Raw genomic sequence first — 14,590 nt, forward strand, 5'->3', positions numbered from 1 at the left:
ATTTACAAAAAATTAAATGACAACTTAAGAAGCTTAAATAAATAAATCCAGATTTTTGCATGAAAATGCTCACACAGCACAAAAATAAGTGTCTATACCGGTTCATGGATGAGAACCAATGTTATAAAACTAGTACGTTGTGTTGGTTGTCAAACTACTTTATGAAAACAAAGTGTTTATTTAAAATAAATTCTTAGTTAACAACTTGGGCTGAGTGCACTTGGTCAACTAACCACAAAAGAACTGGCTAAATGTTTCGAGCATCTGTTCATTCATTCTGTTCACTGACATCAAACAGATGGCTGTAAAGTAAGATTACAAGCAAACTAAAGGCATGAACTCACGATAGAATAGATGAAAAGAGTCAAACTGAGTGAGCTAGAAAGAGACTGCAGAAAGGTTAAGGTTTGTGTGTGAGGACAAGGCCATAATGCAAACGGTTCAAGATCGCTGACAATTAAACATGTCTTTGAGCAAGTCCAATTCCATCAAGGTACAGCCCGACACCAAGACATGCTAAGAAATAAATGCAGGTCAAGTTTGATGAGCGGTGGGCATGAAAGAAAAAGAATGAGGCTCACACACACACAAACCACAGCAAATCCCCAGAGCAGCGGCAGTGACCTAGTGACTCTTACCGCAGGACTCTGGCCTTCCGTCGGCTACTACACTTTGAACAGGCAGTTCTGACAGCAGAAAACATGTGGCACACAAACACACACACACACACACACACACACACACACACACACACACAAACAGCAGGAGAAAGAATACGATTATGAAAAATCACACTAAAAAAAGAAAGTATCTGATAGGTTTTATATGGAAGTAATACGCAAAATTCTGCCAAATTATCTATTAATCTAATTTAACTCAAAATAACGGGAAAAAGGGGTAAAAAAAAACAAAAAACTTGATTTTTTAAAAATACTAAACATAATGCTAAAACATAATTTCTTAATCTCAGTATCTCTTGGGCTCACAAAATCAGTCACATTTTTACCAAATTTGAGACACTTTATCCAAGATCAACAGACACTGCTTCCTTTCCCTCCCGACTCAATTTATAAAATGATGACTCAGACTCATCTGAGACACACCCTGTATATCCTCCTTGATGACTCAGCTAGATCACTCACTAAAATAAACCTCCATCCTCAAATGAGATTTCCCTCTCTGATGGGCGCACAGCTGTGCGTCCCTGCGGCAGGAAGAGAGAGAGAGAGAGGGATTACAGCCCTGTGACAACATCCGGAGCTTGTGATGAGATGGGCCTCCCACATAATGGTATAACCAGGCCGCTAAAACGACATCAAGCCCAAAGCACTGGGAATTAAAGAGTTAAACTTCCATACTGCATGGCAACATGGACTCTGGTGTGCTTGATTTGATCACTTCAGTCATGTCTGGTTAATCCCAAGAAAGATTATAAATGAGTCATGACTTCAAATCCAGGTTTGAAACACAGATGTGAGATAAGTTCACTTCAGTATACTAGGGGCAAACATTTTGAACACTCACACTGTGACAAAGTGCCATTTTGTTTTTGTCATCTGTTCATGTGTCTGGAATCAGCATTTGATATTGTTGTTCGCCGAGTAAAACAGCAAAAAGCACAAAATAAAAAAATGTTGGTAAAAAAAATACACCAAATAAACAAAATAGAAAAAATATATAAATATGAAATATTTATAAATAAATAAAAGATCCTCTTCTTTTTCTTCTCTGTATTTCTCCTCTGCTCTAGTTTGTCTCCTAATCTAGCTTTCTAATAAATGTGGCATTGCATCCTGCAAATACTGTTGGCTATGTGATTAATTGCTTATGCTCCTCTATTATAAGTCACTTTAAATAAAAAGTGTTTGATAAATGCATAAATACAAATATAAATATAACAGTAACATTGAAAATCCATATGGGTAAACGGAGCACAAAAAAAAGTGATGTGACAACCAATTGTTGACAAAATGAAAACGTGTTAAAAATGCTTTACTCAAAACTTAATAAAGTGCCACGATTTCCCTAAATGTTGCAGCTCTCAAATCTTATTTGCACTTACAACACATTTCAATAACTGTATAAAAACTAATTTTGGCCGTTTACTCTAAACTTGCGACCGGTGAAAGGATAGATTTTTAGTGAAGTTAAAGTTCAGTCTGTTCCTCACACAAAGCCATTAAAAAGTCTTGTGCGAGTCATGTGGACTGTTTTTAGTAGAGCTGATACAATTAGTCGACAATAAAAATTTTTTGACAAATGTTGAATAGTCGTTTGATCTCATATGACCGAACGTAAGAGCCTGCAATAATGCGGTTTGACCAGTGTGGAGCTGTAGACAAAGACAGTAATTCAGGGTTTGTACACATTTTTACCAATAAATTTCCATGACTTTTGAGACAATATTCATGTTAACCTAAATGTTCCATTATTTTACTATAAGAATAAAAATCTGTTCAAATTATCATAGCATATGTTAACTAAAATTTATGACTATTAATGCTACTTGTTTGCTTTCTTGTTTTAGTAATAAGTACAAGCTGCAACTGCGCCAGCCGTTACTCCACATTTCACATTACTGAATATTATCATTTATTTAACGGTGTGGCCAGGATGGCCATTTTGGCGTCATTTTGTGTGTATTTTTGCTGCTTAAACGCAACAAGCTGCGCTTTAGAGCCCTGCATTTCAGCCCGAGCCCGACGGGACCAGACTTATTTACGGCTTCGGGACAATTTTCACGTCATAGCTCAGACGCGCGCCTGGCATTGGGCTTGCTTCCTCATTTTTATATTTTAGATATCCATCAATTATTATGGTGATGAAAAAGATGTGCCACGCTGGTGGAAACAACACGAGACTGTGCTACCACGACTGTCAAGAGTGGCTCGGACGGTGTTGTCCAGCAGCAGCGAGTGCTGGAAGAGTTCCACATTAAAACGCATGCAAAGCTTGCCGCAAAACCCCAGCAAGTAATTACCATGATTAATGTGTCGGGGCCAGGGGAAATAGAATATTCGCAGAGTTTCGGCTCATTTTTGTGAAGCGGTCCTGCTCAAGACCGAGACGGCAGAAAGCGCATCCTGTTTGTTTTCTACAAAAAAGCACAACATATGCTGATATTGTGAGTGGACACAAATAAAAGTAGACCCTTAACAGTCCAGAATGATGTATTACTCTTACCTTTATGAGCAAAAAAGACGGTTGTTTCCACTGTTATAAGAAAAAAATGCGAGTGATTGCGCTGGCGACTCCATGTCCTGCAAAGCGCGCTTTAGCTTCTCTGCACAAACGATTGGATACACGCCTAATAGCACACATTTATCTAGGTTAACCATTTAAAATAACATTGTGATATGCTTTTTTAAGTATTTTATATAGGCCTATAGATTTTATTTTAGCCAAGTGGTAAATTGATCAAACATAGGCTATGATTAACTCACTGTCTGCCACTGGCCGCTTAGTCGTTACTTTAAAAAAAAAAACTACTATAATTTAACAAACACAAATATTCCAAACATATTTTTAAATTAACGTAATAAAGGAAAATAAATATAACCATTTTGCCATTAAAACAAAACTATTTTAACGGCTACAACAGCAACTGTGTAATGGTGAAGGGAGAAAGAGAAAAAAGACACGGGGAGCCCGTGACAGACTGGAGCAGTCGGACTCGGCCGGTAATTCTGATAATCTGTCGGACAAGGGCCGGACTAGGGCATATGTTTGAGGCCTGTGCAGGGTTCTACTGAGCTTGTTTGGTAGCGAACTCAATTTGGTACTCGCAAGGTGGCTTTATATATGCATGCACGCTTTGGATGTGACTGCGCACCACCTCTGGAGTGCGCGCGAGTACCGAATGGCTAAAAAAGACGTGCAAATAAATAATACATTTTTGTGACGATGCAACAATGACCCGATTAGGCAAGTGACAAATCTGTCAACTGTCCCGAAACGAGAGCGAAAGTCTTGTATCGCAGCGTGCAGCGGCTCTTGTTGCGCAGACAAGATGACCCGATGTGAAGAGAAAGTCAAAGAGAAAAGACGCGGTACAGCTGAATCACTCACGCTATTTTCAAATGACTAATTTGATCAGTCTGTGTGGATTTATTTACTCATCAAACCTACATGCTATAGGCTATTGAATAAACGTGTGAATATCCATCATTTTAAAGTCAAAAGCTGCGGGAATGAGTAAAACTATGCGATATAGGCCTAGCCTATGCGCAATCCCGCATCGAAATTCAGGAACTGATTAAACACAATTCTATTATACAGAGTTTTGTGAAACAGATTTCCCTGACTTTTCCAAAACATTCTGGGTTTATTTATTTTTCCAAAACTTTTCCAGGCCTGGAAATTGCTGTTTTAAAATTCCATGACTTTTCCAGGTTTTTCATGACCGTAGGAACCCTGGTAATTGAGCCCTCCCGGATGCAATTCAAGAGAAGACGACACACGGCGCTTATGAGAGGAGCGTAAGCGCAGCCAAACCAGACGCTGCTGACAGTGGCATATGAATGCGTAAATATGTGCTGCACGCTTTCCTCTCAATAATGAAATAAACACGTAACAAATATGACAGTGGTGAGAAAACAGCAGTTAAGAAAGTATCTGATCATAGCAATGTGGATAAGTTTGCACCAGCTCTGCAATCGGCACTCCAGTCACGTCACGTTGATTTATTTAGCACTTAGATCGGTGATAAAATGATAATGATAAAATAATGCTAAAATCTTTTTATTAGTGAATGCAGAAATAAATAATTGAAATAAATACATTTAAAAAATCATATTATTACACTAAAGTGATAGTTTGGTTTGAATATATTAAAGCCTAATCTAGCTACCGTAGGAACCCTGGTAATTGAGCCCTCCCGGATGCAATTCAAGAGAAGACGACACACGGCGCTTATGAGAGGAGCGTAAGCGCAGCCAAACCAGACGCTGCTGACAGTGGCATATGAATGCGTAAATATGTGCTGCACGCTTTCCTCTCAATAATGAAATAAACACGTAACAAATATGACAGTGGTGAGAAAACAGCAGTTAAGAAAGTATCTGATCATAGCAATGTGGATAAGTTTGCACCAGCTCTGCAATCGGCACTCCAGTCACGTCACGTTGATTTATTTAGCACTTAGATCGGTGATAAAATGATAATGATAAAATAATGCTAAAATCTTTTCATTAGTGAATGCAGAAATAAATAATTGAAATAAATACATTTAAAAAATCATATTATTACACTAAAGTGATAGTTTGGTTTGAATATATTAAAGCCTAATCTAGCTATACACTATAAGGTGTTTTAAGAGAGCTAATGTTTTGAATAAAATAATTTATCTAAAAATAAAATGTCTCATCACTTACCTTTATTTTGTTCCTTATCCATGTGACTTACAAAAGATGTTAGGCAGAATGATGCATCAGTCAGTTACTTTTTCATACAGTTAATTAAATAGTGAATGAGAAAGTCTCTTTGTCTGTCATCGCATTTTTTGTGCCAAATATATTTATTTGTATTGTAAAAAATAATTGTAAAATAATTGTAATTTTACAGTAGTAATATAATTGTTTGACATTTTCAAACGCTGAAGTGATCACCTTGTTTTTTTTTATTAGTTAGAATGTAACTCAATATTTTAACTAATTGTAAAAGCTGGATAATAGAACAAAGCCTACTGATTAATCTGTGATAAGTCTATTAATTGTTGTAATAATTGTTAGAGTAATCGATTATCCAAATAATCGTTTGTTGCAGCCCTAGTTTTTAGTGGTATTTTGGTTCTCTTTTTTAGGCTTGACAGTCTAGTCTTATTAATTTTTATTTTATGGAAAAGGTATTTGTTAAAAATATTTTTAGGTATTTTCTCTGCTGCATAGAATAGATTTAGAATATTTTCTGTAAGGCTGCATTTAAACAACATGTATTGTGACGAGCGCTATACAAATAAACTTGAACTGAATATGTCATGTTGAGCCAAACTGACACATTTTTTAATATATTTACAATTTAAAGCAATAAAATATTTAATGTTAACGCAATTTTTTTTTTTACTTTTTAAAGCTTTATGTGTTTTTTTTCCCCATTGTCTTATTCTCATTTTCATATGCTACAATTCAAAAGTTTGGGGTCAGTAAGATTTATCTGCATTGAAGGCTGTATTTATTAAATCAAAAATATAAAAATGGTCATTTTCAGTATCACGTGATACTTCAGATATCATTCTAATATGCTAATTTGGTGCTCAAAAACATTTCTTCTTATTATTACTTGTAACAATGTAAAAGTCTTTATTATCACGTATTTAATACATCCTTTCTGAATAAAATATTTCTTCAATAAAAAAAATAATAATAAAAAAAATGTTGCTGATATGTTTAATGGCAGGTTCTATGGGTGAACAATCCCTTTAAGAGTTGCACTGAGTCTGATACATGATCAGCAGTGACCAACAGTCAGAGTCAGCATTACGCTTTTAAACAAGGTGCTACTCTAGCATTTAAATGATGATTGAGGCTCCTGTAGTCCCTCTGATGTCACAGCTGACATGATCCTGCTGTAATTAACTTCATACAAACTGAAGCAGTCCAGCAGCATACACTGGCTCTGCATTCAATCTCACCACCACAATAAATCTAGACATACAATTCACTGGTCTTTAGAGCAATGTGCACTGTATCTGCACACTATCCATGCTGTCACAACCCAGATATATGCATCTGACTATAAATAACCTGATTAAACTGGTCAGTTACTTAGTTTTCAAACAATATAACACTGAAACATCTCGTTTTGCACCACAAAATATTCTTGGGAGTGAGGAAAGAGACAGTTGTGCATAATTTAGATGCCTTTCAAGAAGAGGTTCTTACCTGTGGGGTCAAACTCATGCGAGGAGGGGACTGACGCCTTGTCGCTTTTGGGCTTTTTGTCTGGGGGATGGTCCTTGCTGAGAATACTTCCTGTCCTGTGCACAAATACACACAAATGGGAAAAATGGTCACAGTCTCTGCCACATCATGCTATTCTTATCCAGCAGCATACAAAAACTAGACAGGAAATGTGGATCCACTTACAAAAGGTCACACTCGTGCCCCCTGTCCAAAAACAGGCTCCGAGAGAGCAGACAAAACATTTCAGACCAACACAATGCAAACTACTGTTGACTGTGAATTTGATGGTTACAAAGAACTATCATGACTAATGACGGGTCAGGATGATCGACTAGTCACCCATTAACCACATTTTAAATTGGAGTGAGGAAAGAGACAGTTGTGCATAATTTAGATGCCTTTCAAGAAGAGGTTCTTACCTGTGGGGTCAAACTCATGCGAGGAGGGGACTGACGCCTTGTCGCTTTTGGGCTTTTTGTCTGGGGGATGGTCCTTGCTGAGAATACTTCCTGTCCTGTGCACAAATACACACAAATGGGAAAAATGGTCACAGTCTCTGCCACATCATGCTATTCTTATCCAGCAGCATACAAAAACTAGACAGGAAATGTGGATCCACTTACAAAAGGTCACACTCGTGCCCCCTGTCCAAAAACAGGCCCCGAGAGAGCAGACAAAACATTTCAGACCAACACAATGCAAACTACTGTTGACTGTGAATTTGATGGTTACAAAGAACTATCATGACTAATGACGGGTCAGGATGATCGACTAGTCACCCATTAACCACATTTTAAATTTAGCTATAATATGGTACTTTAAAAGAGGATGAATTTAAAGATGACACTTCCCAGACCAGACTTTAGCATGCTGAAGATAACTGTTTACAAGTATGTAAAACTTGAGTTAATGTTGTGGATCTGAGCGTTTTATTATCACATGTTCATATAAGTGGCAGCATCAGTGTTGTCTACACTCTTAAAAATAAAGGTGCTTCACAATGCCATAGAAGAACCTTTTTGTCTAAATGGTTCCATAAAGAACCTTTAACATCTGAAGAACCTTTCTGTTTCACAAAAGGTTCTTTGTGGTGAAAGAAGGTTCTTCAGATTACAAAAAGGTAAGAAAGAGATGGTTCTTTAAAGAACCTTTGACTGAATGGTTATTTGTGGACCCAAAAATGGTTCTTCTATGGCATCGCTTGAAGAACCTTTTGAAGCACCTTTATTTTTAAGTGTGTACGCTCAATCTGCTCATATCGCTGTCTGCTGAAACTGCCATTAGCTGCCTGTCTGGCTGCCGTGCTTCTCTCTGGGCCTATGAGGGCGTTTCACTAGGAAAGAGCAACAGGAAGGCACTGCACTCACCTGCTCGCTTTTTTGGGAAACCTGAAAGACAAAGGATTTTTTTTTTAGAAAAGATGTTTGAAAAAATATGCTAATAAAGACTAACAATAGTAATTTGATTTTCATAGCACACTACCATTCAAAAGGTCGACAGGATATTTTTTTTTAACAGTGATAAGGTTTAAAAAGAAGTCTCAAAGAGCACCAAGTCTGCATTTATTTAATAAAAAATACAGTAAAAACGGTAATATTGGGAAATATTATTTAAAATTATGATTTTCTATGTGAATATATTTTAACATGTAATTTATGATTCATGATAATCTGCTAAAGAAACATTTCTTATGTTGAAAATTTCGGTAACACTTTACAATAAGGTTCTATTAGTTCATGTTAGTTCATGTATCAACTAACATGAACAAATAATGAACAATACGTTTGTTACAGTATTTATTCATCTTTGTCAATGTTAGTTAATGAAAATACAGCCGTTCATTGTTAGTTCACAGTGCATTAACTAATGTTAACGAGCACAACTTTTGATTTTAATAATGCATTAGTAGCCTAAATGTTGTTAACATTAACTAAGTTAGTTAACTTAACATTAACTAAGATGAATAAATAATGTAGAAGTATTGTTCATTCTTAGTTCATGTTAACTAAAGTAGTTAACTAATGTTAACTAATGAGCCTTATTGTAAAGTGTTACCAAATTTTCTTTTAAGATACTTTGATCAAAAGAAAGTTCAAAAGAACAGCATTTATTTTAAAAACGTTTTGATCAAATGAACGCATCTTTGCTCAATAAAAGAAAAAATATAATTGACCCCAATCTTTTGAATGGTAGTGTACATGTGTGATATAAACATTATTTTAAAATAACATTAAACATGAAATTACTACTTACTACTATCAACTAGCCCATGTCAAAAAAGCCCACCACCCAAATCTCTCATATTTATACATAAATTAATATAAAAGTTATTTTTAAATTATGAATTAGAAGTAGTTATATTATAGTAAGTAATTATATATTTATAAATGATCATAAAAAATACAAATTAAAAGTTGAGCAGAAAAATCAAAGATCATCTTACATTACGGTAGGGTACAGGGCTCGCAAAATCGCTAGCCCGACGTCCCGGGGCTATTGTGTTTTCCAGTCGGGCTACCAAAATGTAGTTAAGAGTTAACCACGCCTACCTAAAACAGCTCATTCTAACACACCCCCACATGTCTACCTCACTATGTGGGATTTGCATAATGCCGCCCAAATGTTCACGCAAAGAAAGGCGGCGTAACTTTTATTCTCGCTGTAGTATTGTTGCTGCTGCCATGTCGTGAAGGCGCTGTGGTTCATTGTGAAAGCGAAACTACTTTGTTTGGCCTTCCAAAAGAGGACGATATCCACTTCGTCATGCCTAGTGTCGAGCTGATCTGTGCTGGTCGCTGAGGAAATACTACAACTTCGCGCTGTGGATCGCCGGATCTGCTTTCACCGTGGACAAAGCAGAGTCCAGCCCGGGGTCGTCACATGTGGTTGCCGCAAGCCCAACGGCCGCTCCTTCATCGAATCCGCCGGCAGTGCCGTTCAGACATGGTTTTATGCTTACGCGGCGCAATGCAACGCAACGCAACGCATACAAAGACAGTATAAGTTATTATAATCCGTAAATGTCCCCACTGGATCCAACAAATAATTTATGGACAAAGCAGAGTCCAGCCCGGGGTCGTCACATGTGGTTGCCGCAAGCCCAACGGCCGCTCCTTCATCGAATCCGCCGGCAGTGCCGTTCAGACATGGTTTTATGCTTACGCGGCGCAATGCAACGCAACGCATACAAAGACAGTATAAATTATTATAATCCGTAAATGTCCCCACTGGATGCAACAAATAATTTATAATAAAATAATGTTCTTTTTAGCAACATCATATGACCCCTTTAAATACGTTAAATGGTATAAGAAATGTCTTAATTATAATTTCAAGAGGTCTTACAGCTGGAGATGGAAAGACAAGAGACGGCTGGATTAAACTTCAAAAGGCAATGATGTCATTGCCATTGATGTCATAAATATGAGCGCTGCATGTTTCAAGTCAAAATGCGGCACGGATGTCTTTATTTGAATGTATCTGAAGGGAACCGACTGTCCTCAGAAACGTGTCGTTGGCATTTTAATTTCATTTGACCTATAATTCCTGATAAAGGAGCGTTTATGAGCGTGGAGCTGCTTTGTATACAGCCGTTACAGGGGAAACCGCAATATTTCAGCACTCCTAAAGCGCCACCTCGTGGCAGAGAATTAATTAGCATTTCCAATAAGCCTTTCTTTGTGATTACGGTCAGATCAATGCAAATATCAACTCATGTTTTTACGCAGCAAACACAGAGTTGTATCGCCAGATCTGCTTTCACCGTGGACAAAGCAGAGTCCAGCCCGGGGTCGTCACATGTGGTTGCCGCAAGCCCAACGGCCGCTCCTTCATCGAATCCGCCGGCAGTGCCGTTCAGACATGGTTTTATGCTTACGCGGCGCAATGCAACGCAACGCATACAAAGACAGTATAAATTATTATAATCCGTAAATGTCCCCACTGGATGCAACAAATAATTTATAATGTTTATAATGGGTTTTAATGTGTTTGTCTCGTCGCTCCGGCCGGGACACGGCATCACAGTATGGTAAGGGGGCGTAACATTTCCGTCACACGCTTGAGGTATTCGGCCAATCACAACGCACTGGATAGCTGGCCAATCAGAGCACACCTCGCTTTTCAGACCGATGAGCTTTGTAAAAATCGACGCGTTTCAAAAAGGCCGGGCATAGAGGAGAAACAATAATGTACAGTATGTGGAAAATAATGTGTTTTTTTAACTTTAAACCACAAACACATTTCATTACACCCCACAAAATAATGTTCTTTTTAGCAACATCATATGACCCCTTTAAATACGTTAAATGGTATAAGAAATGTCTTAATTATAATTTCAAGAGGTCTTACAGCTGGAGATGGAAAGACAAGAGACGGCTGGATTAAACTTCAAAAGGCAATGATGTCATTGCCATTGATGTCATAAATATGAGCGCTGCATGTTTCAAGTCAAAATGCGGCACGGATGTCTTTATTTGAATGTATCTGAAGGGAACCGACTGTCCTCAGAAACGTGTCGTTGGCATTTTAATTTCATTTGTAATTTTATGGCTCAATACTGTATGTTACCATAGACATTGTCCAACCCCACTCATACTGTTAATTTTACTTGTGCAGCTCTTAAAATGGGCCATAAATTGCCTTAAATTTATTTTTTTAAAATTCTGCAGATACTGTAAATAGTTAAATAAAATTCCTTCCTTCATATTTGTTGATATTTGTGTATTGAAAATATTTTTGATTGACATTTAAACTCCTATCTGATTTTCTACATTTAAAAAAAAAAAAGGTATTTTTTTTATTTGGGCTAGTTAAATTCATTTTCGGGCTACCAAAATCTGAAGAGTACCTTCCCAAAGGGCTACCATGGATTTTGAAATTTTGCAAGCCCTGGGGTACATAACAATACAGCAACTTTTGCAGGTAATTCAACAGACATATTTTATATACTATATAACTATTTAGAAATGACTATTTATTGATTGTAATTTTGCACAGATAAACAAACAGTCTAGAGGAATCTCTACTGGCAGACATACTGTCCTCAGCAAGCACCACTAATGACTGTTTCCAAACATATCCAAACAAGCCCACGAGGGCCATGCATTATTATTTTTCTGTCTTGTTTTCTTAGGAACATTACATCATTATTTTTGCAGTTCTGTTGGTGCAGAAATGACTCGCTCTGCTTTATGTCACTATTATGTTGTAACTGCCTATATACACTGTGTGTGCACCGCTGATGGTGTTGCATAATACAGTTGCGTATTTGACTTTCCATCACCCTAAACCTTCCCCTGCCCCATGTGCAGCCCATAATCTGTTAAGTGTGCCTTCATATACTGTACCAGGATCAAATTCAGCTGTAAGTACTCTCTTGTGACTCAGCATTACCTTGGTTAAAATTTTGTCTGCTTTCAAAACACAAGACTAAAGGCTACATAAAGGACATAGATTGGAATTGCTAAAACATTTTGGTTTTGTGGTACATTTATGCTGGAAAAAGTAGCTACAACCAGCTCCCAGTAAACCAACCGGTTTACATGGTTTATAGTTGGACATTTATGGCCATTAGCTGCTCCAAGCTGGTCTACATGGTGGATCAGATGGACTACCAGATTGTGAATCTTGTTTTGACCTGATCGATCATGTTGCTCAGTCTAGTTCGAGCTAACAGGCCACCTTTGACCAGCAGGCCAACTACCATGACTGAAATAAGGGACAGGTCACAGTGGTCGACTGGTCGTCCACAAGTCAGTTGGTGAGGTTGACTATTTCAGGGGTTTTCAAACATTATTGCTTCTAAAGCCCGGGTCCTCAACAGAATGAAATAATTGTGATTAATCTAATGATTTCTAATCAGTATTTAGAAAGCAGAATGAAAGAGCAATATTATCAAATGTGATAAATATGAAAACATTAGGTATCAACTAAATGTTAAATGCCGTAATGTAACAAATTTTGATGTAGGACTGCACAATTATTATATATTAAAAAAAAAATGCCCAGCACACACACACACACACACACATATATTATGTAAACACTAACTTTTATATTGGAAGTGATTAATCACAATTAATCGATTTTACTGTGCAAATATTTATTAATAATTATCACCATATAATAATTATTATGCAGGGTTATTTATTTTTATTTTTTTAACCCAAATGCTGGGTTCAGCCTGTTAGTTCATTTTATTGGGTTATTTTTATATATATATACATATTAACCCCGGTAACTGTAACTCAGCTGCTGGGTCATTTTTACTGTCAATACAAATGATGAACACCATCACATACCAACCCAGCGCTGGGTCAGTGTAACCAAATGTTATCTGTGCCAAACCGGTTAAAACAGGAGACATTAATGGTCATTTTGTGTTCTGTCCTTAGAGAAAACTTCCTGAATTAAATTAAGGTTTTATATTGTATTCCTATCAAATTATTACTGTACAAATACTGTCACGCCCTAAAAAGTTTACTGAATGTTTTTGAGTATTTTATTATTTTTGCACCGACTACCGCAAAGTAAATGGCAGGACAAAGCCAGACTCCTTTCCTCTGCCCAGAATGGACCGAATTGGTTGTGCCCATTTGATCACAAAACTTGACCTTCTGAAAGGGTATTGGCAAGTGCCATTGACTGCCTGTGCATCTGAGATATCTGCCTTTGTGACCCCTGATAATTTGCTGCAATACTCTGTTATGGCCTTCGGGATGCGTAATGCTCCCGCGACGTTCCAAAGATTGATGCAACGAGTGCTATCAGGAATCCCTAACTGTGAAGCCTACTTGGATGATGTATTAGTTTACTCCCACACTTGGAAAGAACATCCAAGTAGCCTTGATCAGGTTTTTAAGCGGCTGGCCAACACTTCACTAACTCTTAACCTGAAAAAGTGTGAGTTTGCCAAAGCAGTGGTTACCTATTTAGGTAAAAAGGTAGGTCAGAAGACCGACTTGCCATTGAATAAAACAAATACTGTATATGAATTGTTCTTGTCCTATATATATATATATATATATATGAAAAACCATCAGTAGGTTGACTGACCCAGCACTATGTCAAAAAACAACCCAGCAAATGGGTTAAAGTATAAAACCCAACAAGCTGGGTCAAAACAATTCAGCATGTGTTCTGTCCAATATTTACCCAGTGCTGGGTTGCCAAATAACCCAGAAAAAGCTGTTTTTAGTGTATATAACTGTAAAATTACAATACTAAAATGTATGGCTTTATTTTATTTTTTTGTATAACAGAGTGTCCTGCTTCACTCTAAAACAAGCAGCACATACTTTAATTTAATTAAATCACAGCCTATTTGTGGTTTAAAAATGCCATATCGCAACTTCAGTTTTATTCCAATTAATTATGGAGCCCTAAAAATACAAGGTAAAATCTTTATTTTCTACCCCATACCCTCTTGGAGGTCCCATGACCCCGGGTTGAAAACCCTAAAACTACTTTAACTATATTTTGACATTTTAATTAGCATGCTGAAAATGTGCAGCACTTTCAGACAGTTTCAACAGTAAAATATTCTTGGAATAGCCTTTTTTGCCTTTCGTATCCTTTAAAACGTCACTACAGCCATACACATTCAGACAGAATGTTTGCATCATCGCATCTTGCACTGTAGTCTGAGGGTGTGTTCACACTTGTCATGTTTGGTTCGATTAAAACGAACC

General features: G+C 37.2%; 1 protein-coding gene across 1 annotated transcript in view; it reads right to left on the reverse strand.

Moving 5' to 3' along the window:
* The window catches only part of LOC107556420 (rho guanine nucleotide exchange factor 12-like), a 109,401-nt gene that overhangs the window by 38,802 nt on the left and 56,009 nt on the right, over positions 1-14,590 (reverse strand). Inside the window, exons 2-3 of the mRNA XM_016239536.1 lie at positions 8,267-8,287; positions 7,319-7,413 (exon numbers count right to left, since the gene is read on the reverse strand). Of these exons, the coding sequence (XP_016095022.1) occupies positions 7,319-7,413; positions 8,267-8,287 (116 nt within the window). The remainder of the gene's footprint in view (positions 1-7,318; positions 7,414-8,266; positions 8,288-14,590) is intronic.

This window comes from Sinocyclocheilus grahami, unplaced genomic scaffold (assembly GCF_001515645.1).
Source record: "Sinocyclocheilus grahami isolate Dianchi unplaced genomic scaffold, SAMN03320097.WGS_v1.1 scaffold567.1, whole genome shotgun sequence".
NCBI lineage: Eukaryota > Metazoa > Chordata > Actinopteri > Cypriniformes > Cyprinidae > Sinocyclocheilus > Sinocyclocheilus grahami.